This window comes from Apteryx mantelli, chromosome 1 (assembly GCF_036417845.1).
Source record: "Apteryx mantelli isolate bAptMan1 chromosome 1, bAptMan1.hap1, whole genome shotgun sequence".
Taxonomy (NCBI): domain Eukaryota; kingdom Metazoa; phylum Chordata; class Aves; order Apterygiformes; family Apterygidae; genus Apteryx; species Apteryx mantelli.
The window spans coordinates 105,979,288-106,005,667 of NC_089978.1; the positions used below are offsets into that span (position 1 = coordinate 105,979,288).

Below are 26,380 nucleotides of genomic sequence, written 5' to 3' on the forward strand. Positions count from 1 at the left end.
TTAGCATTATGAAGAGACCTGGCAACACTGGAAGATCCAAGAACGGTAGCTCTGAGGTAGGAATATCAACACCCAAATTTGCAGAGAGCTAACTTCCCACTGAAGCCATTAACGTATGGATGTCTGTCTAATCCACAACCAAGGCCTCCGCCCTGGCACTTGGGGTAATTTTATGTTTTTTCTCAGTCTGCCACAAGCCTTTGCTCTGCTACTGGTGCAAGTGTGAGGCCTGAGCACAGGTCCGCTGGAGTCCTTTACTCCCTCGGGGTTTAGCAGAGCACCCAGCGCCGAGGGCGCACGAAAGGGCCGGTACTGCCCTTTAAGGGAAGCGCAGCGCAGCTGGTCCACGTGGCCTTGGCAGCTCCTGCGCGGGGCTCCCCACGTGGGCGAGGCGCCGCGCCCTGCCCCCTTCGCTATGACGCAGCGTCGTTCCCCTTCCTCCCGGAAGTGCCGCGCTCTTGTGCCGGCCGCGGGCGGGTGGGTCTCGAGGCGCTGCTGGGCCCCGCGCGCGCTCTGCCGCCGCCATCATGGGGGGCAAGAACAAGCAGCGCACCAAGGGCAACATGCGGGTGAGCGCGCCCCGGCGTGGGCGGGAGAGGGGGGGGAGCCTCCCCTGGCTGAGTTATTCCGCCCCGAGCCGCGCAACGGGCGCGGGGGGAAGGGGCGCCGCGCCGGCCTAGCCGTGAGGGGCGGCCGGAGGCCCCCAGGCCGCGGGGCTGCGGCCTCGCACGTCGGCGCGGAGGTTGAGGGCCCCCCGTCGGCTCTCCGCGCCCCCTCTCCCCGGCGCCTCTGGGGCAGGGCCCTCATGGCGGCGGGCAGCAGCGCGGCCTGGCCCCGGGGCTTTCCCTCAAGTGCCTGGGGACTAGGGCGAGGGCCACTGCCAGGCTTCAGGTGGTGGCCCCCAACTGAGCCTGTTCCTCTGCTTCCAGTAATAATAATAATAATAATAATAATAATTAATAATAAAGAGATGGTGGCTTCACCTTCCTGCGATGATTACACAGTCTTTCCAGAGAACTGGAGGGGTAGGAAAGTGTCATTGCAAAATCATCAAGGGCGTAAGTTTAACTGGGTTAGTTTAGCTACAGTTAGTGCAATTTTCTGTAGTTAGTCTTACGATACAGCTGTTGTGGTGTTTTTGTCTTACATGTCTTTTAAGTGGTGTGGCGTCTGTCATATATGGTGCTCTCTCAGTATGAGAGCATTGTATGTGAAGCATGTGTTTAATATATATAGTTCTTACAAATCTTTCATGTACTTAGAGATGTTTAGGGAACACAAGCATGTTTGTACAGTTAAGGTTTCATAGGCACAAAAACTAGTCAGTTCACAAATATAGTAGTCATGTAAATTCTGGCTTATTTACCTTTCATTCCTAGTGACAGTTGTGGTTTTGTGTTTGGTTTTTTTTTTTTTGGTAATGATAAATTGCTAAAGTTCATTATACTTTTCTGAAATTTTGAGGTATCAGGAGCCATGAAATATTACGGAGAGGCTTGAAGCATCAGCCAGTTTTGGGATATCCTCCTCTAAGAAGTGTGCTTGAAATAAATGTGAAGCCACTGATATGATGAACGCAGTGTTGATTTAACTGGGACAAGCTACATGAGATGCTGAGCTCCAAAACACTTGCTTTAATACTAGTGGGATAGTGTTACGTTATATTAAATATGTGCTGTCTTGTTCCATTGTTCTGTATCCTTCCTGGACCCCTTAATTGTTGCTGGCAGCATCTTTTTGTGTGATGGGTTTTCTGATCCCCACCTTCTTCCCCCCCTTCCCCCCCCAAAAAAAACATTAAGAGCGTTCCTTGGAAGCTATATCAGTTTGTATGTAATGACGTGAAAAGAACTGGAAGGAAGAAATTAGTGAAGGAGGGTAAATAGTTTCTTAATAAACTGTTCATGTACAGAAGTATGTCCTTACTATACTTTTTCATATGCACATAAAAATAATGTCATTTTCCATAAGTATTCATGGATTAAAATCATTATGAGAAAATGGAATGCTGATTCTTTAAAAAAAAATAAATAAATAAAATTCCAGGTCAAACTTCTGTGTTTAAAGTGTAGGTAGCCTTTTTTGTGAGGTTTTGTTTTAAATAGGTTAATTATACAATATGAGTAAGTTCATTTTTTTTCAAATGCATGATGCATGAAAAAGGTTTATAAAATCATTTTGATAAGAAGTAAAATAGTTTAAAGTGACCAAAATATATAACTGAGTAACGTCTCTGTTTTTTAATCAGCCTTCTAGTAGTGGCCGAGCAGCAGAGCTCCTTGCCAAAGAACGTGGAACGGTGCCTGGGTTTATTGGCTTTGGAACCTCTCAGAGTGATCTAGGATATGTTCCTGCAGTTCAAGGAGCAGAGGAAATAGACAGCCTTGTGGATGCTGATTTTCGAATGGTGTTGCGAAAACTCTCTAAAAGAGATATCACAACAAAACTAAAAGTATGTATATCCTTTGTCCCCTGTAGAAACTTTTATGGGAAGAACAATATGTTTTTCTTAAGGGTGGGAGAAGAATCTGCCAAGGCAGCCAGTTCATTCCAATAAATTTCCTAGAACGCACCATCTTTTTTTCACCTGTACTTTTACACATTGCATAAACTATGTTTGGCTGTGTGCAAGCCAGAGGGTATTTTGGAGGACTTCTAAAGGTCGCTCAGGCAGTGCGTTCATAAAAATATCTCTAAATGGTATATTGCTTCTTGCTCAGTTGGAAGAAATGAATATGTTGAAAATGAGAATTACAGTATTTAATAGAAGATGGAAAATTACAGAACACATCTACCTGACATTTCTTAAACCATATTGTTGATTTTTTGATTTTAGGCTATGCAAGAGTTTGGGACGATGTGCAAGGAAAGAGAAGCAGAAGTTGTTAAAGGTGTTCTTCCTTACTGGCCAAGAATTTATTGTAAAATCTCACTAGTAAGTGTTAAAATATCTAAATTTAAAACTTCTCTGGATACTTTCTGTGAAAACCCTTAAGGCAGTCGTATCGATATATTTAACTCTTTATTTTTGTTTGACTTCCTGTCTTATTCTAGGAAAAAGATTAAGCTGATGGAAAATAATGTTCCTTGTGGTTGATAGGTTTCAGTATTTGCCGTGGGTGAAACCCTGAACTACTGATGCCCAAGCTGTATTTTTGGGATGGGGGTAGCTGCTTGTTAGAACTCTGTTAAAAGGATGATAGAACTTTTTCAACAGAAGAAATCTTTATTTATTTATTTATTTATTTATTTAATGTTGAGAGCAGAATAGATAAAGAGAATGTGCTGTTTAGTTAAGATAATTATAAATATTCTTGAGCTAGGACTAATAGCTGACCATCCTGATTATTAAAAAGATAAATAAAAGCATATGTAGCCAGCTAACCCAATACAGTATTTTAACACATATCCAAAGTATCTCAACAGGCTACTGTTGGAAACAGGATATTGGACAAAATGAATCACTATTCTGATCCATTAGAGCAATTCCCAATACCTTTTTTAGGAACCAAGAGTGTAGAAAGTCATGATGCTGTAAATTCGTACACAAATAATTGAAAGTTGCAAATAAGTGATTTGTGTAGGCTTCTGGATGTTTTAATGTAAAAAGTGTCTTACCTGAAGGCTACCTCTCTGTCTCTCTCTGTCTCTCTCTCTCTCTTTTCCTGTCTTTCTTTTCAATGTGTGTATAAAATGGAAATAACAACTGTAGTTAGGGATATCAGGAAAGGGTTACAATTTTGGATGTACAACACATATGGAGGTGCTAGTTTAGGACCCTCCCCTGTATTTAGGGATGCCACTGAAAAAGACTCGTTTTTGTTTTTGTACATATCTTCAAATTTCCCTAGCCTGATTCATTGCAAAAATGCCTGTACTAAGAGAGCTTTTCTCTTTAGATGGAAGAAATTGGGATGTAAGGGTATACTAGAAGAATTTTTGCTTTGAAGTACTTGGCATCAAAAAGTACACTTCTTAAAACAATAAAACCTTTTTTTCTTTTTTAAACAGGATCATGATCGCCGTGTTCGAGAAGCAACTCAGCAGTCTTTTGAGCAGCTGATTCTTAAAGTAAAGAAACACTTGGCTCCTTACTTAAAAAGTATCATGGGATACTGGCTGATTGCTCAATGTGACGTTTACTCCCCTGCTGCTTCTGCAGCAAAAGTAGCTTTTGAAAAAGCTTTTCCTTCAAGCAAGCAACCTGAAGCCTTAGCATTCTGTAAAGATGAAATTCTTAATGTGAGTTTATGTATTTAAACTTACTGTAGTAGTTTTATCAGGCTTTGTGTGAGTATATATCACCTTTTAATACAATTCAAAGACTCATCCTGTCCCCATCCATTCCTAAGTTTTTTTTTTTTTTTTTTTTTTTTTCTCCTCACCTGAAACTTTGCTGCTGCTAAGGTCAAGAGAAGACTGAGACAAATATACCTCCTCTTTATTTGTTTTTTACATGCAGTTATACTGACTGGAACCATACAACTATAGGAATGAATATGAAGTAAACTTTCTTGCTTGCATTTCAATGTAATGATGCTCAGTCATCAGATACTGTTACTCATGGATGGAGTAATGATGCTGGTATGGTTTAGCTGCAGTGATAGAGGACTAAAGAATGCTGAGCACTGTTTCAGAAAGCCTCTCTGAGATGTGTGCTGACCAAGGTTCATGCTCTTCTGCCATCATGTATGAAACTGAATTGTCTGAATTTAAAAAGGTGAAAGTCTGCATTGCTGTCCCTTCATACAGAAACATAATTGTTTTGTTTTGTCTCAGCGTGTTGTCTTCTGTCAGAAGCATGTCAGCACAGGGCTGCAACTTATGAGGTCTTAAAAAGTCTGGATTCAAACAGTACCACCACTATGTTTAACATGAGTCAATTCCATTCTGTTCTTGCTTGGTAGCATGTCTGAAACACGTTTAGTAATGACTTCACTGAGGTGTAAAGATGTTTCTGAATGATGTGTAGACTGTATGATTTACTTGTAAATAGTAAGTTCTCATGGTGTCTGTGTGTGTTTGTTTTATTTTGTTTTCTTTCCCTAGATACTTCAAGATCATCTTCTGAAAGAAACACCTGATACACTCAGTGACCCACAGTATGTTCGCCTGCTTTAAAGTATATCTTTTAAGTCTTAGTCTGTATTGGGTGTTCTCTTGTCCTGGGACATAGTGGATTTAGTTGTTCCAAGAGGGAGAATAGTCATTTAAGAGTCCAAATCCCAACTTTCTTTGGGGCTTAAGTACAAGTATCTTAAGTTGCTGTTGATAATGTTATTGGTTGCCTAGCTTTTGTTTCAGCTTTTTTAGATGTAGCATTCATGAATACTTGGAAGACAAGATGACTCCAAACTATTTCTAACGCTTATAATGTAATTTAGTAGTATTAGAACCTGTGAAAAGTTTGTTATCTGTATTGCCAGCATTTGAAATCAAAAGAAAGAGGGGAAAAAACGAAGACAGTATAATTATAAAGAGCTTTAGAAGCCCACTGATTAATTCACAGTTAATTTTTTATTTTATTTTTCTGAGAACTGTACCAGAGGAAGAAAGAGAAGCCAAATTTTTCCGGATTCTGACCTGTTCCTTGTTAGCCTTAAAGAAGCTGCTTAGCATGTTGCCAAAAAAAGAGATGCGTTCAGTGGAGGAAAAGTTAATGTCACTTCTATCTCAAAATAAATTTTGGAAATATGGTAAACACAGCATACCACAGGTATTTTCTCTTTTTTTAATTCTTCTTTATTTTGGTGGGTTTTAGTTAAAGATAATATGCTGAATCTGAGAAAACACTAATTTCTTGTATTCTACAAGCAAGAATGAGCTTTTGTGCTGACTTATTTTTGAAGTGGTCTTCAAATTTCTAGGCCTTAAATAGACAGTGTTATAGACACTTTTACTTTAAAATATTCCTAATAGGCTAATTTGTTATTTTCCACTATCATCTACTTCTTGGCAATTTGGAGTTGTTTCAAATTCATATAAAAGAAACAAATTGTGTCATTTTAATACACATGTTCACAGTGCTTTGGGTTTCATTATTTAAACTATTTTGTTGGTCTTTACTCTGCCAAGAAGTAGCTGCCTACAGTGGTGAATAAATTGGTTCCCATAGTAGTTCGTTAATTTTTTTTTTAAGATGTTTTTGGATAAACAAAATGTTCAATATGCATGTTGTTACTGAAAGAGGTTGGTCTTTTAAAATTTTACAGGCTTATCAAGTAATTTATTTTTAATAATATTTAAGCGTTTGCCTATGTGATTAAAATACTGTGACTGCATATTGCAAGTTTGTGTGGCTTCAAAAGGAATATTATAAAACTACAGATAGTGAAAAAGTATTGTTATTTGCCAAAAATGTTTATTTTTCTGTGGCTTTCCTCAGGTTCGCTCAGCTTTCTTTGAGCTGGCTTCTGCTTTTTGCCAGTACCTGCCTGAGCTGGTGAAAGCTGAAGCGCCAAGAGTTTGTCCTGCTGTTCTTCTCAGCATTGATGACAGTGATGCAGTGGTGTGCCCGGCTCTTTGGGAAGCTGCACTTTATGCTCTTGCCACAATTGAGGTAATGTGGGAAATATAGAAGGCAGGTGTTTTATTTAAATATCGCATTTAACTCCCCACGAAGTGCCAGTGTTCTCTATGTAGAATTAGAAAGAACAGTTTGACTGGATTTTCTTTATGATTAACAACACGAACTTCTCGATGCTGCACACCCCTTTTTCCTCCTTAGGGTACTCATTTTAATTTTCAAACATAGTGTATCCAGCGTCTCTGAAAATCAGGATTGTTCCGTCAGATTAATTTAATCTGAATATTTTGGATTACAAATAGTTACTAATAAGTAAAATAATATTTAAAACCTTTTTGTTGGTTAAAAAAGGTTACAAGAATGGCCTTCAGTACATTTTTGGTTTGCTTGTTTCCCCATCTAAGCTAATGCTCAGCCTGATAACCATTTTTGTTTTCAAAGTGAAATACCAGCTTCACTGAATTTAATAGCAGGCCAAGCAGTGCTTCCATAGATTGGGATGGTATCAAGATTTAATGTTGCAGATCTGTTTTGTAATTGCTGGTATAAAGTGTAACAGTTCATGAAAAAAACAGATTTCTGTTTGATCCATTTGTTATAACTATAGATATCTGGAACCACGATAAATCAGGTGACAACGTTCAAGGGGAAAAAAGCGCTGAGCTACTTTGTAAATATCAACCTTTTGCAGTGAGTTTTGAAGTCTGTGATGCTTCTACAGTTAGGATTTAGAAATCATTGCATATTCTTGATAAAAAGAACTGAGAGTTAAATACAAGACCGGGTGTGATGGTGATTTTTATGAAGCATCCTTAAATGCAGGATCATTAAGGAGAAACCTTTAACTGAGACTTGCTAGCAAGGAAATTTGGTTGTCCTTAAACAATATTGTAATGGTTTTATCATGTTAAATTCTTACAATTCACAAACTGAAATAGGGAGATCGTGTTTTTTTAGAAATACTGTAAAGGCAATTTAAATATGACAATAACTTGCTTCGGTTACAATGTGGGGAGGTAGACTGAATGACTGGCTAAGTTCTTCCAAGGCAACAGAGTCTGATTTAATTCAGAATAACTGTGTTTCTTTCTGAAGGACTGTTGGAGTCATGTAAATGCCAGAAAAGGAGTTCTACCAAAGCTATGGACAGTGCTTCGAGAAGGTGGACGAGGACTAGCTACTGTCATATACCCGAATCTCTTGCCATTCATTAGCAAGGTACCGCCTGGTATTGCAGAACCAAAGCTGGACTATTTCAGAACTTTTTTCAGCTCTATAATTCAAGGGTATGAATCACAAATTTATTATTTCTCTCTTTTTTGAAATCTCTCTCACTTCCTATTTCCTTTCCTCATTAAAAAAATAGGAAATACTGTTTTTTATTCTGTTTTTTAAGCATTTTAAAATAGGTAATTATGTATCCTTTGGCTGGAGGATATTTAAATATGCATCAATAGTTTATTTTGGGAAAAGACTGTTTCCACTAAAATATTGGAAAATTAATGTTTTCAGAATACTTTTAAATACTCTTAGATGTCCAAAACTGGAGTCAATCCTTTGTAGCTGTCACTGTCGTCTTAAACCTTCAATCTTCTTTCTCATTTTGTCTCTCTTGTCTAAAACATTCTTATTTTTCCTGTCAAACTTCATGTTTATTCCATGATAAGTTTTAAAATGGGAAATGAGTTTAGTGTTAAGAATGGCTTTGAAGATACCAGACTCCTCTCAGCAGTGCATAATTATTACAGAGCTTATAGAAGACTAACATTTTAGTTGTGAGATTTACTGTTTGCAGGAGCTTGATAATTCTCATGCTGATTGAGATTTGGATTTGACCTTTGTTTGCTTTGCCTTTAAAATACTTCAAAACCAACTTTCTATCAAATGTAGCTTAAATACATTTATGTGCATTATATACTTAAAACCATATATAAATTACTTAATGACTAAAATATAGCTTATTTAAAAATCAAGTCTTGATTGACGTTGGGATGGTCATTAGTAGAGTTCTTGGGGGGGGAAAAAGGAGCTATGTAAGGACTGGTTTTGAAGAGCACATTGAATTTTATTTCAAGCAGTAAAATGTTTGTAATATCTGCATGGTAATTTAATGAAAACTAGACCACACACACAAAAATCAATTATTTTTACTCAAACTGATCATGGTGAAAACATCTGTTTTTCTCCTTTTTTATTTTTGTAATGATTGGTTCCCATCTGTCTGCAATTTATTTCATATGGCACAGGATTAAAATAGTGAAGCTTTGAAACCTCTGCTGTGTGTGTTAGAATGAAGAGATTGGACAAATAGGTGAAACAGTAGACTGTGTACTTGCTTGCATATGTTTTCTATATTTATGCAGATATCTCCGAATCCTAAAACTTGATGAAAAATTTAATAAAGCTTATATTAAATGCCTGTATTTATTTTCTTGACTTTTTGAACAAGTCCTATTGAATTTGTTTTGATCTGACATCCCATATTGTTCTCCTGATAAAAGCAACATATTCAGGGTTACACTTAAGCATTGTAACTGAGTTTCTCAGAAGCATAAATGATGGATTTGTTTTCCTCGTGTTGCCTTTCCATAGGTTGTCAAGTGAGCGAGCAGTAAGTAGCCCTTCAGAAAGTTCAGCAATTATAACTGCATTTATGGAATGTCTGCGCTTTGTCATGCTACAGAAAACAGGTGAAGAGGATGAGCAAAGACAGATTCATCAAATGCTTATATATGACCAGGTATTGACTAGAAATACTTAATATTGTTGTATGTGCCTTTAATAATTCAAAGTTACAGAACTAAATTTCTGTGACAATTGGTTCATCTATAGAAAGTCTCATTAGATTTTATGAAAAAAGTAATGTTAGTTAAGTTACTCAAACTTTTCCTTGCTATAAAATTAGCCCTTCCAGTGTGAGGTTTAAATTAAATATATAAAAAAGAGCATCTTGTACCTCTTTCTCATCTTTATTATGTGTACAAGCATTTGTAGTCCTGAATTTTTTGGAATTGCTTCCAGAATGTTTTTCAAAATTATAGAATTTCCTAGTATTATAAAGAATGAAAAGATTATCTGTTTGGGTTTGTGTTCTTTAATTATTTCTTGTCTTTATAGCTAATTCCTCTTACTGATGCTGTACTTAAGGAGCCCAGGTTACAAAATGGACCATTATTTTATCAAATAGCAGAAACACTGAGCTCTTGGGAAGCTAAAGCAGGACTCTCCAGTGATGATGGCACAGATGAAACTTTCCAGAAACTGTTATCAAATTTTTGGGACTGTCTTTTAAAAATGTGTGTGCTTCATGTTGATACTTTGGACGCTGATGAGAGATCATTGCTTGCTATATCTGGTATGCTAGAAATTCTTCAGAATCCAAAGAGTGCTACAAAACCAAACAATAGAAAGTCTCTAATAATCAGATTTACAGATGAGGATGAATCTGAAAGGAACGCAGAGAATGGAAAATTCTCAGAAGTGAAAAATAATAGTGACTCCGAAATACAGGCTGAACAACAACATAGTTTGCCTTTAAGGAAAGAACCTTTAGAAAACTTAGTCTGCAACCTTGCTGAACTGAGTATTGTGTATGTCAATGAACAGAAGTCAGAGCAGCATTTGAAATTCCTCTCTGCCCTGCTCAACTCTTTCTCCTCAAAAAGAGTTTTTCACGTACTTTTAGAGCAGGGAAATGGTGCAAGTTGTACTCACGCTAAATCCCAAGAAAAGATAAAAGCTCATAATGAAAATCCATCCATACAATTTCTGCATCTGAATTTAATAACTTGGCTGAAAGAAGACTGGAGGAAAGACACCCATTTTCTTGTTGATATTTTGTACAGTGTGCTTAATTGTTGTAACAGTAGTGATGAAAGGAAAATCATTCTTGATGATTTAACAAAGGTATGACTCATTTTGCTAATAGGTTAATTTATCAAAGTGACTGGCCTTTTTGTGGGATGTGATTGATTAGCTTTTATTCTGGGGTTGTGGAAGATGTTCTGCATAAACTTGGATAACTTCAGCATAAAGAAGGTAGACTTAGAAAAGGTTGACAATAGACTGTTGCTGTGAAGGATTATGACATCGATATGTGTCCCTTATATGGCATAAATCATATATCGGCATAAATCAGCAGAGAACTGCTGATGTTGAATTTCTTACCTGCTTCTTTATGCAGTTTAATTCCGTACTAGCCATTGGTGACCTTTCTCTTAAAGAGAGAGAAGACTTGGGAGGCAAAGACTGTGGTATAATAAAAATAACTCATTAGAGTTAATAAAAGAGTATAATAAAAATAAATCATCAGGATAACTTTGTTATTGAAACATAGCAACTTCTTCTTTCCCTGCAGAAATTAAAGTTGTAAAACAAACAGTTAAAATGGTATTAAATACTTCAAATTCATCAAAGAATTTCTGATCAACTTTGTGGGGTTTTGTTTTCCTTCCAGATGGATCTGAAATGGATTATTCTTCTCCAGATAATTCAAAAGGTACCTTTTCAAACTGTTTTGGTTTTTGTTTTGCATAGTTTTGAATATTTCCCTGGTTTTAACTTTGAGAATTACATATGCTGGGGTTACTTTTTCTTAAGTAATGTTAATTTCCATACTTTGAAAACCCTGTAGTAATAGTTTGAGTGCTGTTTGATTTTTGACCCCATTTAGATGTGGGGACTGTCTTACAAATGAAATGACAGTATCGAAAAAAACCCAACCATTTATCTTTGTCCCTTCTATTTTTGGTGAATTCTCTTCTCTGAGCTAGAGGGATTCCTGATTCATTTCTGCTCATCTAAGCTAGAGAGAAAGGAGTTTGGTATTAGATCAATGATTTTAGGTTAATCATTTACATTTGTGTCTTCATTCTCCACTGATTATCACTCTGTGCACATTTGCTTTAAAAATGAATATGTAAACTCAAGTATTGTTTATAGAAACCCATAAAATACTGATGGATGAGGGATCTATTCAGAACACTTTAAAGGATTATTTGTACCATCACCCTTGCATCATGCTTATGAGGAAAACATAATATCCCATTTTTGCACATGGGAAACTGAGGAACTGACAAGTGATTGCCTGGGAAGAAATATGAAGTGCATTACAAGTTTTGGACAAGAATTCATAGCACTTGATTTATAATCCAGTGTGTCGACCACAGTATCTTTCCTTACAGACATTGTGTACTTTATGAATCCTCAGTTTTTATGATTTTGTTATTTAAAATGGCTTATCACCAAAATAATGTTTTTTTGATTTGTGACCTACTGTGTGTTGTTGTTTGGGGGGGGGGGGTTGTGTGTTTGGGGGGGGGTTGTGTTTTGGGGTTTTTTTGTTTTTTCTTTTTTTTTTTTTAACAGAAATTCAGATGCTGTAAATAGATTTTATTTCACTTGGTCATCTAAAAGTTAGTTTTCTGACTTTGAATTAGTCATTTTTTGGGCTCTGTAGTTAGAGAAAAGAAAAAATAAGCTTTCTCTAGGGTGACTAATTTCGCCCTAAAGCCTAACATAGCCATAATATGTTGCTGTCTCTTGTCTGTCCAAAGAGAAAGTTGGGGGGATTAGAGCGGACATGATAGTTGCAGACTTACTGTTTATGACAGATAGAATTCTCCCCCTATCTGTATACCGTAGAAATAATATTTCTGAGGACCACATACTAATCTTATGTTTAGTTAAAAATAAAAGTTAATAACCTCCGAAGGCTAATAGAATTATTTTCTTGTGGTTCAGGCATGCTCAAGCACAACAAAACTTTCCTTAATCTCTGACTGGCTGAAGGGAGACACGCTTGGAGAAAGACTTGTAATGCTGGCAGATGATCTGTGTCATCTGGGTTTGAAACCCATCGTGGCCTCATCAGAATCATCCTCTTCAGAAAGGTGGACCCTCCTGAGCTTAGTGTTGTCACAACACATTAAAAATGGTAAGCACATTTATTCTTTGGAGTTTGCAAAGTGTAAATACTGCATTTATACTTTACACTTTACTTTACACTTTCTCTATGCTTTACACTTTGCTTTGGGAGGAACTCCTTGAGATCTTCCAGATTACTTAATTTATAACATCTGTTTGTTTGTTTGTTTTTTTTAACCTGAGCCAATTAACCATATCTAGTTTAATTTCATAAACACTAACTTGCAGTTGTGCCATCACATATTTTCTTTTCTGTTTAGCTAGTGTGTCAGCGTTTAAAGAAAATAATCAAATTTGTGAAGCTGGAAAACTTGAAGAAAATTTAAGTAATAGTTGAATTTATTAGCTAAGCTGCTGTAAAATAATATTGTTAGCTTTTAAACCATACCTTCTGAAGTTTACCTTCAAAATAGCATATCAAGAATCAACGGTTATAGACTCAGGTGTGCAGTGGCAATGCCTTGTTACAGGAGTTAAAAATTGCTTTGAGCCATTTTTGGCTAGACGTATATTGGGGGAAAAAGTGTATGTGCTCATGTCATAAGTGTACTCTATTTTTTGTTGTTGTTTGGTTTTAAATAATAACATGTTTCATTTTTTCCTTGTGTTTTTTGGCATCTGTGATAGACTTCTCTACTGGAATTGAATTTTCTTGATGCTTTGCATGTAAGCTTTTTGTTTGCGTTATGCTGAACTCAGTATTTGTTTTGATCCCTGAAGTAATATACATGCTTTAATTTTTCTGAATGCTGAGCATGTTTGTGCTGTTTTTAAGTTTCAAAAATACCCATTACAGCCATCTTATTATGTATATTTGTAAGCAGTGCGTCCTGGGTGTGTTATAATATGTTGTTTTTGTTATTGGAACTTTGGAACCTTTAATGCAAAGGAGCATCGGGAAAACCTGTTCCTCACTCCAGATAACGCATTCAGCAAACTTGCTTGGGAGTCAGAGGCTGATTGTCCAGTGACTTAGTTTGTTAGCTCTAGAGTTGGAAGTTTTGTGCTCAAGACATTCATTTTGTGCTGAGTGCTGTATAACACAATTTTAATGCATGTTGGATGAAGTCTGAGAGGCATTCAAGACCTGTGATTCTTCTCAACTTAATAATTTAGGCCAAAATAGAATACATGGATTTTCAAAAAAAAAAAAAAAAAAAAAAAAAAAATTGCCGAGATCTCTCATCTAAGTTTCTCAAGGTAGACTGTATGGAGTACATGGAAGGGCTTTTCATGGATTGATAACTGATCACAAGATAGGAATTGAAAGAGGGGAAAAAGGATAAATAATGAAAGGATGATAATTGTTTCTGATAACAGATTTTTGAAAGTAGTCAAATCTAAAACTGCAGGGAACTGTAGCAGCATCTTGCAATACTGAATGATTAATTGGTAAAATTACAACTGAAATTCAATTACAGTAAATACAAAGAAGTATACATGGGAAGAACATAATTGTAACTGTATTTATTCAGTAACAGGCTCTGAGCTTTTATGATCTGAGAAGAGAGATCTTCAGTCATTGTGTTGGTTCCCTGCAAGTGGCAGCTTGCTCCTTAGCAATTAAAAAGGAATATAGGTTATTAGGAACTGCTGGAAAAAGAGTTGAGACATGGAGCTATTGGAGTGAGTCCAGTGAAGGACTACTAAGATGATGAAGGGACTGGCACATCTCTTATATGAGGAAAGACTGAGACAGCTGGGACTCTTCAGCCTGGAGAAGAGAAGACTGAGGGGGGGATCTTACCAAAGCGTATAAGTATCTGAAGGGAGGGTGTCAAGAGGATGGGGCCAAACTCTTTTCAGTGGTGCCCAGTGGCAGGACAAGAGGCAACAGGCACAAACCGAAACACAGGAAGTTCTGTCTGAGAATGAGGAAAAACTTCTTTACTGTGAGGGTGACCGAGCACTGGAGCAAATTGCCTAGAGAGGTTGTGGAGTCTCCATCCTTGGAGATATTCAAAAGCTGCCTGGACATGATCTTGGGCAATGTGCTGTAGGTGACCCTGCTTGGGCAGGGGGGTTGGACTAGATGATCTCCAGAGGTTCCTTCCAACCTCAACCATTCTGTGATTTTTGTTAGGGCAAATGAAAATCATTATGCTACTGGTGTGTCAATATCTTGAATATTGCCTATAGTTTTGGTTACTGAAATATCCTAGTTCATCTACATGTTTCTGAAAAAGGGTTCAATAGAATCAGAAAACATCCAAAGAAAGATGACAGGGTTGGTTAGAGAAATGCAGTGGCTTCTGTTTGTAGAGGGAATAAAATAGACTAGAACCTTTAAGCTTGCAAAGAAAGTGATTGGAGATGTGGTTGTGATAGAGTCATAAAATCATAATCCGTTTGGAGAAAGCAAATAGGAAGAGTTTTCTCGTTATTTCTGAAAACGCAAGAGCCAGAGGTTGTCTGCAGATGTTTAGATAGCAGGCTTGAGAACAGGAAAAGGTATACTTTTTCATATACTTCATAATTAAACTGTGGAACTTGTTTCCACAGGATGCTATGGAGGCTTAGCCCAGTCAGAAAGGGGCTAAGCATATTTATGGAAGATGTATCTGATTGGCGTAATTAGGTGCAGTGGTCTAGATGCAATCTCTGACTCACAGGATTGACAGGAGTTAGGAAAACACTGGAGGGAAATGGATCATACTGCATTTGCTCTGTTTATATACCCTTCATTTAAACTGATTTAGCTGTTTTAGAGAAACAATACTTGGCTATGTGAAGCTTTGGCTAGAAGATTCTAGATAGCTGTTGAATAAGAAACTGAGTTTAGGTTTGCAATAAAGCTGCTTTGACCTTTATTTTGCATTCAGTGTTAGTAAATGAACTTTTAAAAAAGCAAGTATGTAGAAGCAAATATGGTGACTTTGAGCAATCGTGCTTGTCAAGTAATCAAAGCTGCCTCTCTTCTTTTTCCCCTCCCCAATAGAATCCTTGATTGGTGAAACTTTTGTTGAAAGGATTATTGATAAACTTCAAGCAGCGTTATCTAAAGCTAGGGATCTTTCTGAAGCTGGTAATACAGAACCATCAGTGTCTTTCATCTGTGATGTAGCCTCAAGCTTTTTCAGCTCTGTTAAAGGGTGTTTATTGATGCCATCCTCAGAAGACTTGCTGTTCACCATCTTCCAATTGTGTGCTCAGAGGCAGGATGCTACACACTTAACAGGTAATTTGGAAAAAGAATTGTATTCCAGACCAAATCTGATGTTGGGATGTTAATTTTTTTCAGTTATTGATCTCTTAAAATTTGTCCTGTGGTGGAACATCAGCTAAGTAGTAGAATGGGGAAAATGCTTAAAAATCTGAAGGGAGCTATTTTTGATTTTGCAGAGCTTTTATGTATTGTTTCCAAAAAAATAATTGTGTGAAGCAGAATTTCTAATTATCTTCTCCCAGAAGGTTGCAGAAGACAGTTCGCTAGAATCAAGAGGTGAAAACTATATTGTGAAATTGCAGGCCTTGAAAATATTAGTTTCCCTAAACACCCTTGCAGTTTGTGATTAGTTGTTCTCTGTCGGTTTTTATAAAGTCCGTACAATGGTATTGTTGGGCTTTATCAGATACGCAGCTTTTATGCTTTTTTCCAGATATGCTGCTTTTCATATTAAAAACTTGGGATTTTGCTGCTTTTTTGTGTGAAGAAGTTCTTCTGTTACCCTTTCTAGATCAGGGATATAACATTTCAGAGAGGGAAAGTGGCTTTATCAGAATATGCCTCTTTTGGTTGCTGTGAGAATCAACCCAAGTTGGTCAAATCATGATCTTTGGGAAAAGAATCTGCTTGGCCTCGTAGAATTCTCCAGCTAAGACACACAGACACTAAATACTCTAGACATGCTGCTATGCAGGCTGCGCACAGCTTCCTCTGTGTTGGGAGCAGGAATTGAAAACTCTCACTTCAACTTAACTTTTTATAGATGATTAAATCTGAATTCTTTTTCATGAGACAGATTGAAGAATTTAATACTGAGCACTTGTAGCTGTAACTGACATTAAAATTCTCACGTTGATTTACAATGCAGGTAGTTACTTCTAAACATCAGGTCTAGAGCATCTTGACAGGCATTTCAGACATTTTTGATGTTAGTATCCCTGTGCTTCAGCTATTTTTGAAATTGATATTCCACACTTTAGAAAGTGTTGTAAAGATAAATTAATTGAGGTCTTTGAAATACAAAGAGTGACCATTTTGTTGTTCTTCCAGTAATGCAGAGGTTCCATTGGAAAAAATGCATGCAGTCACTGCACTAAAGATACATATATTTATTCTGAAACCAATTAGATCAGATCAAGTTGCTCTGGCAAATGGAGTCCATTTCTCTCTCCACAGTGTCTCATTTTCAAGCTGAGATGCTGATTTTATATTCTTTGAATGCAGAATTTGTGAGTAGTAAGTTGGCTATATGTATTTGCTGGTATAGATGCAAAAGACGAAATGTTGCAGTATTACGTTAGAATTGAAATAGAACAATATTAACCTGAAAACCAGTGCTGCTTTCCAAGAGAGTACCGATGTTGTGAATGTTCAGTGTTTTAAATAGATTTGGAATTTTAAAGACCTCATGGAGATAGTGTAGTAGATAACAGGAAGCTCACTTTTTTCTCAAATAAAAGATTACTTGTATATCAGGATTTATTTAAAATTACCACAACAAACCCGTGTATCTGCTCTTGATAGCTGTCATATGTAACTATATATAAAAGAGAATTCTGTTTCTGCTCTAGCACCTTAGTTTTACACGTGATGTGCTATACACACACGTGATGTGCTATGCACGTAAAATGTAACCTGGAAGTTTACCTGTTTGTGTGTGTTTTTTTTTGTTTTGTTTTTGTTTTTTCTTCCTACGATAGATTTACTTATATTTAAATTAAAGCACACTTGGATGTCTGGTGTAAATTCACTTGTACATCAACTTCGGAGTATGCAGAAACAAAGCACCTTTTTGCATAAATCTGCACTGTGGGTCAAGAATCAAATTCAGTCTTCCTCTTTGGATGTTAAAAGGTAATTGTACTTGTCCATTTCATAATATATTGCTCTCCAGAACAGTCCAAGGCTATGCTAGTCTGTATTTAATTAGCATCTTCATTGTTTAGGGTTTTTTCAGCCTGTCAGAGGTGAGAACTGTGGCTTAGAGCACAACTTAAAAAGCCATTGGTACAGCATTGTATCAGGGTAAAACAAGGCAGCTTGGTTTTACTGAATAGTGCTAAACTTGCTTGCCATGTTTTGTCCTTTTCTCAGCCTGCAGGTTTTGACCTCTGCAGTTAGTGATTTGTTGTCTAAGCTTCTGGAAGCTGAAGGACTAACTGGGTATTTTGTGGGAGCTTATGTTGAGCATGTCACACCAAACAAAACTGAATGGGAGAAATTGCACGAGTCCCTATCCACTGAGGTATGAAAATGGTAGTTGACTTTCATGCTGTTGTTGATCTTACCTGTCTTGAAGGCTTTGGCTTTTAGAATAATGAACATGCCTATTTTGACATAGCACTGTGGTTATGAAGACACATGTCTGACCAGAGGTTCTTTCAGCCACTTCCCTTGCTGGAAGAGAAAATATGTATGTTTGTGGCCCCATCAAGTACTACTGAAGAAAATCAGAATTTGTGAAATTAACCTTTTCTACATGGAACACCAGCAACTTACTTTAATTCAGAAATTTAGTGTCTAACAGAATATACCTTGTAAGGCTGTTCTTATGTTTAAGTCTTCTGTAAGATTACTTTTGTGAGAGGACTCCAGTATCTTCAGAGGAATATGAATTGCTGACTGTAAATAAAATGTTAGCATATGTGAAGTGGAGAAAGGGGAAGGAAATAACTTCCTGTCCAACCACCAAGCTTCAATAACCTTATTATTTCTTGTACCTTGTATAAGATATTTAGAGCTCTAAAGATATATATTTATTTCTCAGGCAGCAATGCAATTTCAGGTTACATCTGTGCATTTAATTTAGTTTTTTTTAACTACTGAAATTTGACACAAACTGAATTTAAATAGGAATGGCTCATCTTCACCATTATGCTTTTGATGGTAGTTTGACTCTTTCTTGACTATTTTTTAAGTAACTCTGAATTTTCAATGGATTATAACTCTTCTACATATCATTAAAATGTCATTTATTGTTCATACTCTTTTTATGCACATATTACAGTGGATGCACAAACCTCTTTTGGAAGGAAGGCTGAGTATGAATTGTGAGCATTTGGGATTGTATGTTAAGCTGTGTGGCGCAACTAAACTTCCCAGCCATCTGTGTACTTCAGCCTTATTAAGTAAAATGGTGCTGTTTATGTTGGAAAATGGTATAGTCCATGGATATGATGATGCTGAAAGAAAGAAAATTGACAATATAAGTAAGTTTAAAATGGTAAAACTTAAAGGAATTTGATTTTATAGTAGTTATAATCCAACCAGAATTGATAATAAGAAATGAACAGTAAAGATTTGGCATATAAATATTACAAATTATCCTTTTATCCTTTACATTTTTTTACTTTAGTTTGCCTTTAAAAGTATGAGTTTGTGCAAGTACAGTGTTTGTATTTCTAGGACCTTCTGTGATTATATGCATGCTGTCTCAGCAGAACTTTAAATTTAGAGTTTGAATTTATGCTGAACTTCAAATATTTTGGCAAAGAACAACTTTTCAGTGCATTGGCATCAGTGGGCAATAGGAACTATATCTATGCCATCAAATAAATGTCTTGAGAGTTTTGCTGTAACACAAAGATATTTTGAGGCAGTATTTTTTCTTAATTCCACCAGGTAGAACTTGTTTGTTTTTATTTATGGAATATTAATATTGCATGCAAATTCTTAAATCAGACCCAGCATTATGAAATTAGCTATTCGCCTCCAGAATCTCACTATGAAGAGAAATGCATTTGTTTCGTGTAAGTCTTTGTGAGCTGATGAAGTAGCCGCATATTAACACTGGATTTATTTTTTTTCTGAATTTAGATCTTGATTACCTTGTCTGCAAGAAATAAAAAAGACAATGGAGAAGAGTTAGTCCTTGCCATGTGTTTTGTTTTAAAATTTCCTGAACATCTAGGATTGATTATTGTAACTTTTTTGTGTATTTTATGATGCAATAGCAAATATGCAGTTCATGCTCTGAAGCACCCGAGATTGTATGTAAATGTCAACTTCTTAATGTGTTAAAACTTCTGAAACTTTTTGCATATGCACTGAATATATTCAGCAGTTACTTTTGTTGTTTAATTAGTTGCAGAACTGCTGTACTCATTACAGTGGATTGAAGAATTGGAGAATCCTCCTTATTTGCTTCTTGAATATCTTCATATGTTAGAAGAAATGCACATCACATATGAGAAGTTCAGTACACTTAGTAATACAACTAACCTTCAGCAAACAATATTTGATAGGTATGTAAGAACAAAGTAAAACCTCTATTGAAATACAACTCTTAATTGTGGCTTATCGAGTATTTAGTGCCACCACATTTCCTTGTGTGTGTTAATTCTAACTTCATACAAATGCTTTTGTGGTGAACTGTGCATCTGTATATATTAACCAGGGTCTTTATTCTTCCTTGAAGATCAGAGGAACATGGAAGACTGTGGTCCTTAACCATGGCTAAAGTGATTCGTGAAGGAAACGCTGGATCGTGTGGGATGAAACAACTTTTTAAAACAAGCGAAGGGTATCTTAATACTACAGCCCATATAATCTTGTTGTTTACATTGCAACTTTTAATGATATTAAATGGTATTGATTCTGGTGAATGACATCTGAAGATTGGAAATTTTGAAGTGTGGATGTATGTGCAAGTATGTAAAAGTGAAATTCAGTTTAGTGTATGGGTTTAGTTAAATTACAGGATATTAAGTAGTTCTTCTGTGACCATTATAAACCAACTGACATTTCGCTTACTAGATAATTTTGGGGTTTGTTTCATTCTGGGTGTTGTGTTTGTGTGAACAGGTTTCTTCCATTAACAGAGGGCAGATTGCATACACTTCAGTGTCTCTCCTCATTTTTAACTGAGGAAGAAAAGAAAGAACTTGTCTTTGACTGTGTGGCCAAACTCATGACTTGCATGCAGACAGAGCTCTCTAGTACTGATGGTCAGTATGTTCTTAACTCATCCCACTTTGTTAGAATTTAAGAACGTTACTTTGTAATAATGCCTGCCTTTAAGACATCATATCGTCTTTACTAGAAAGAAATGTCTTTGCAGTTGGATGAACTTTGGATGAACTGTTGAAAGAAAAAGACTTGGGTATTATCCAAGCTATGTTAAGATGTTAACATTAAATTCAAATTAAAAGATCCAGTCCATTAACACACATTCTAATGTTCGTCTTGTCTTGATAATTAAAACCTATTGCATATGCATTATTATTTTTTTCACGTATCTTTATTATGTTATAGAAGCATTTGGGTGTCTTTCCGTTTTGAACTCCTGCTTGAATGACAGAAGTATTGATTGTGATCATTTACTACCTGGAATACTAAAAATCATAATATCTTGGAAAAATGATAATGAAGACAGCTTTCTTTTTAGCTGGTGGGTGCAACTTTGAGATAAATTGATGTCGTTCTCCCTCCCGCCCCAGTAAGAGTTTAAAAATACAGAATGGTCTACTAACTCAAGCAAAATCAACAGGTTTTTTTGTAAATGACACCTGACATCTGCTGCATTAATACTAAATTTTTAAGCCTTTGTAAAACTGGATCCCTCAGTTCGACATACCTGTCTTTAAGTGTTTAATAAGTCATAGTGAAGACAATTGCTCTAGTGCTTGAAGGTGGGGCATATGAAAGCAAGGTTGGGAGACTAAGAGCTTATTTATGCACGTAGATAACAACTGTGTTTTTAAAACCACTCAGAACTGACCAGGTTTTGTACGTTTTGCTGGCTTTTCAGTTCTCAAACTTCATATTGCTTATGTAAGTAGCTTGAATAAAACTTGGGTGCCAAACTTAGTGTGTGGTTTTTTTTTTGTTTTTTTTTTTTTTTTTTTTTTAATTCTGGACCTGAAGATGTAACTTAGAAAACTTAGCTTCCAGCAAGAAGTGAAAATAATCTGAGGTTCATCTGTCTTGAGCATAGTGAGGAAAAATTCTCACAGCATAGCCCTGAAATAATGTACCAGATGGGAACATTCGAGGGCTTATATTTGAAAACAGGTCACTTTATTAATTGAAAAAATAATAATTTTGTTGCATTAATTAAAATTTGCTAAATTTTACAATTCATGTAAGTATATTATTTGAGTTACTATGTTGATAAGTAAATTGTACAATTTTAGGAATCCATTAAAGTAACATACAAATGAGCAGGTAGTTCTGATGGTTTGTTTTGTGTCTGTTAACTGGCATATATAGGATTGGTAGTTAATGCAGGATTCAAACCCTGGAAGTCAGAGTAAGGGTATGAAAAGTGCATAGAGCAGAGCCTGGTATAAGACTAATTTCTCCTAAGAGAAGAAGCAAATGTAAGAACACAAATACTTTGTTTCCACAGCATGAAGATATGTAAACTTGAGTTGTATTTTTATTGCAGCAATCTGAAGGAAACAAGTGCTCAGTTGCTTGGTTTCAACATAGAGATGATCCGTTTCCTTCCTTTGTTGCTGAAGTATTCTTCAGCTCCTTTGGCTGACAGTGAATGGGACTTTATCATGTGCTCCATGCTGGCTTGGTTAGAGGTAAAATGAAAGATTATTGCTAGCCATTGCATTTCCTCTTATAGCATTCTCCTACTGCCCTCTGAGCCTCCTAGACCGATTTTTTTTTTTTTTTTTTTTGAGCAGGGGATTAAAATGCAAAGTAGGCTAGGAAAAAACTTAGTTATTGTCATCTTAGTGTGCTTTCTTGCTGGACCTTTTGTCCTAAATCTTAGAATGCTGTATGTTAAAAGTTCACCTATCTATTTATATGTGAGCATCTTTACAAAATGGAAAGGTGTATGTTGGGATAATAGAGCAAAACATTGTAGAAACCACTTTAGATGGCAATTAAATTTGAACAAAGATGCACAAGGGTTACCAAGAAGAATGGAAATCAGAGTAATTCTAATCGTTCAGACAGCTTGGAACATGACGGTCTTAAGCGTTTTAACTTTTTTCATCTCATGTTAACTTTCTAGTGCTTTGGAGGAATGAACTATGTTTTCAGCATTTCGAAGATAACTTTTTTTAAAAAAAGTATCTCAATAAAATATGGAACTAAAACCAAATTTTACATACCACATCAGTGTTGCATCTCTGGTTTTGATGTGCTTACTTTTTTAGATTTTTCTCTGGATATGACGGATGTAGTTCTCTCAGCTTAGCAAATATTTGACAGAAGGTTAAAAAGAATTGCACAAAATCCTCTTTTTCATTGAGTTTTGGCAATGTTTGTGTGGCTTAAAAGCACAAGCAATACTTCTCTCTTTTGCATGTTGAGATGAAGTTACATCTCTCATGTAGTAATATGTTTATTAGTGGTATTGATAATTGGAGAATAATTTTAAAATATTTCTGCTCTGGATCTCTATGTTGGAAGATAATCTGTAAAACTGAAGTCTAACATGATATGTTAAAATTGACTGAACGAAAGCATCATCAGTCTATCAATATCCAAATGATTATGCAGAACTTGAATATTATAGTCTAACAGCTGTCAGAAAAAAAAATCAGTGAGCAGCTGACTGCTTATTTAGAAATCAAATAAAGATATAGAATCTCTGACCATCTAGCCTCTGTTACTAAATTACAGTGCCCTCTGTCACTAGGGTAGAAGGACAGACATATCTCTTGGCAAAAGGCATTTTTTAAGTTTGAGGTTTGCCTCTATAGACAAAGATGAGATAGGTCAGTAATTGCAAGGAAGCATGATCTTTTTTTTTTCAGAAAGCAGATCAGCCATAAAATGGAAAATATCACCAGGGCTGGAAACTTCCATGTGGCCTTTCTTGATGCCAGGATTAATCTTACCTATGCTGTATGTGCCTGTATACTTCGTTTTCTTTTTAAAAAACAGCAACAACGAACTTCTATGGAAAAACTTCTTGCATAGATTAAATGCTTAGGAGTATTTTTAATATTTAGCGATTGTCTGGGACAAATAAAAAGGCGGAGCTAGGTTGTGGGGAGGAAATCTTCTACAGGCAGCCACTTGAATAGTTCCAGCTTAGAATAACGTGTTGTCAATTTCTTTCTGTGATTGGAAAATACAAGCGTGATATTAATGTTTCTTATGTTTAGGAGGGAAAAATGAGAGCACTTCATATTGCAGTTTTGGCTCACTTGACAAGCTACAGATGCATACATTTCTATTTGAATCCGCTTGATGGCAGTTTCCTTCTATCATAAAGAAAGGCATATAAAGAAAGCAATCTAGTATTCTAAACCTTGATGAGATTCAGAAATTCACTGTGACAATTTCAGTAAAAATACAGATAGTTTTAAACTTTTTTTTTTTTTAACTCATAGTTCTAAAGTAGTCTTTGCAGCTGAGTTTTGTGTGACATTACACTTTCTGGTTGTTTTATTTGTTTCTATGTAGAAAGTGAATGTGAAGCAACTGTTGTTTTAAAACAAATTTATAGTGAAGAAATTCTCTCTCTCTTTTTTTTTTTTTCCTCCTAGACAACAAGTGAAAATCATTCACTTTATCATGTCCCGCTTGTGCAAATTTTTGCTTGTGCCAGTTGTGACTTGGCATCTGCCCTTAGTGCTTACTTTGAAGCTGCAGCTCCTGAAACTATTGAAAACCTTCCTGTGAACTTGATCAGTGAATGGAAAGAATTCTTTTCTGAAGGAGTTCACAATTTGCTGTTACCCTTGTTGGTGAAAGTCACAGGCAAGTATATGGTAACTGGCAAGGACAGTAATAGTGAATATGTGATACAAGTCAGATCAGTCTGAAATAGAACTTGGCCATATTTTTTATTTATAGAAACATTATATTAATGTAGCTTATAAAACTCACTTTTTTGACACTTAACATTCTGTGACTCTTAAAATTAGGTATATTCTAAGTGCAGTCTGAGTTGTTTCTAGTTAAGCTTACTTATGCTAATATCCATGCATTCTGTATCACAGCTTGTCTTTTTCCATTTTAAATAGGTGAAATCAAAAATGCATCTGAAAGCGCTTTTCAAAATTCTGTATTAACGTCTTTGGGTGAAGCTCTAACATACATATCGAAGGACCAGTTGTTAAACCATAAACTGCCAGCGAAGTTTGTTGCAGGCCAGAAAACAAATCTTCCGGATAAACTCCAGACTCTGTTAAATACATTATCTCCATTATTGCTCTTCCGGGCTAGACCTGTGCAGATTTCTGTCTATCACATGTTGTATAAGTAAGAATCAACAAATTTCTCACTACCTCCACTTTTTTTTTTTTTTTTTAATATGCTGTAGAATATGCACTTACAGTTGTGTGTCTAGCAAAGTGATGTTCCAATATGGGAGAAAATGGTTAGCTGGGCAACTTGTGTTCTGTATCAGAGTACATTATCTAAAGCTGTGAATACTAAGCTTACTTATAAAAGTGGACTAACTGTATACTGAGAAATTCTACTGCAGTACATGAATATAAGAGTTTATTTTCTGGTGAAACTGTACCGTAGTTACTTAGATATCAATATAAGCTGCTTATTTATAGCCCCTATTTCAACACTCATATAAAATCCTAAAATGTAAACTGAAATGTTCCTGTATTGATCTCGTACTGTAAGTATCAGTAAATAGCATGACCTCTTCATTTTCACTAATTTGGTAAAGAAAATGAAGTGAAGAAAAATATTTAGTATTCCTGTGAACTTTTTGGTTATCTCTAATACCAAAAGATAGAATACAGAATTTGAAAAATAGTATGTGCATTTGACTGCTCAAAATGCAGATTATAAGGCAACTGAGTGGAGGGTAAGATTTCAAAGCTACCATCATCTTTTATTATACTGAGGCATGAAGGTGTAATTGGTAATAGCCTTGTACTGAGATAGAGAAGTTTATTTTAGTATGATTCAGAAAGTTTAAAATGTTCGGAAAACAATTAAGCAAGGTTATGTGCTCTTTGGCCTTTGCCATTTAAGAGAAAACTCTGCAATGGTAACGTATCTCTTAAAGGTTCTGTGTTCTTGTTAAGCAATAAAATAATGGCAATTATTTCTTACCAGTAACGTGTTCACTGATAAGCAATGACCTATGCATTACTTGTGTCAAAATGCATAGTCAGTAAAAATTAAATCTGATTTTTTTTTTTCCCCCCTATCTCTATAGATTAATGCCTGAATTGCCTAAGTTTGATGATGAAGATCTCAAATCTTATGGTGATGAAGAAGAGGAATCAGCATTGTAAGGATTTTTTTGTCCTGTTTTTCATTACTGTTTTCCCTATTTTTAATATCTTTTATATGGATTGTGATTTGCAGCAGAGTAGTAGTCTGTCAGGAGATGTTAAGAGTAAAAATGACATGGTTATGACAAAAGGGACATAAACATTGAAATTATACAACATAATTGCTTATATCTGCTTTTGTGCTACCACTGGGACCAGTATTTGCAATTGTTTTCTTGGTACAGTTACTAGAGTAACTGCAGCATATGTCCTATGTATTGTAAAATCTTGAGAGATTTTTACTCGACTGCTATGTTCAGCATGTGCCCAGCTGTACAGATAACTTTAGTTTCATGGATTATTCCTCTTAGATGAATTTATCAGTGAATTGAAATAAAAGTGAAGATCTCCAAAATAGACCTGGGTGTTTTATACAGCTTGAATCAGATAAAGTCTACAGTTTGAAGAGGGAATACTATAATTTATTTACTTACTTTTAATCTTAGCTCAGTAACTAAAAGTATGTTTTACTTTGGAGTTAAAGACTTTTTAATCCAATGCAAAATGCAAACCAAACACATCCAGTGATTAGGAGATTGTTCACTA

General features: G+C 35.9%; 1 protein-coding gene across 6 annotated transcripts in view; it reads left to right on the forward strand.

Annotated features, from left to right (window-relative positions):
• The first annotated feature begins 459 nt into the window (after nt 1-459).
• LTN1 (listerin E3 ubiquitin protein ligase 1) overlaps nt 460-26,380 on the forward strand; it is a 39,208-nt gene continuing 13,287 nt past the window's right edge. For 5 of the 6 annotated variants that reach the window (XR_010884630.1, XR_010884629.1, XM_013955296.2 and 2 more), the window contains exons 1-24: nt 460-569; nt 2,249-2,452; nt 2,837-2,935; nt 4,012-4,242; nt 5,050-5,102; nt 5,536-5,716; nt 6,386-6,559; nt 7,622-7,812; nt 9,119-9,266; nt 9,644-10,432; nt 10,983-11,024; nt 12,269-12,461; nt 15,390-15,629; nt 17,318-17,471; nt 17,712-17,862; nt 18,625-18,826; nt 19,702-19,861; nt 20,035-20,139; nt 20,421-20,563; nt 20,871-21,006; nt 22,006-22,150; nt 24,077-24,290; nt 24,557-24,794; nt 25,717-25,791. Coding sequence is in view for 4 of the 6 variants with exons in the window: in XM_013955296.2 (XP_013810750.1) it covers nt 528-569; nt 2,249-2,452; nt 2,837-2,935; nt 4,012-4,242; nt 5,050-5,102; nt 5,536-5,716; nt 6,386-6,559; nt 7,622-7,812; nt 9,119-9,266; nt 9,644-10,432; nt 10,983-11,024; nt 12,269-12,461; nt 15,390-15,629; nt 17,318-17,471; nt 17,712-17,862; nt 18,625-18,826; nt 19,702-19,861; nt 20,035-20,139; nt 20,421-20,563; nt 20,871-21,006; nt 22,006-22,150; nt 24,077-24,290; nt 24,557-24,794; nt 25,717-25,791 (4,310 nt within the window). In the remaining 2 variants the exon portion in view is untranslated. Of the gene's footprint in view, nt 570-2,248; nt 2,453-2,836; nt 2,936-4,011; nt 4,243-4,468; nt 4,721-5,049; nt 5,103-5,535; nt 5,717-6,385; nt 6,560-7,621; nt 7,813-9,118; nt 9,267-9,643; nt 10,433-10,982; nt 11,025-12,268; nt 12,462-15,389; nt 15,630-17,317; nt 17,472-17,711; nt 17,863-18,624; nt 18,827-19,701; nt 19,862-20,034; nt 20,140-20,420; nt 20,564-20,870; nt 21,007-22,005; nt 22,151-24,076; nt 24,291-24,556; nt 24,795-25,716; nt 25,792-26,380 lie in introns of those variants that run through there. The other variant, XM_067299476.1, reaches the window with a different exon arrangement.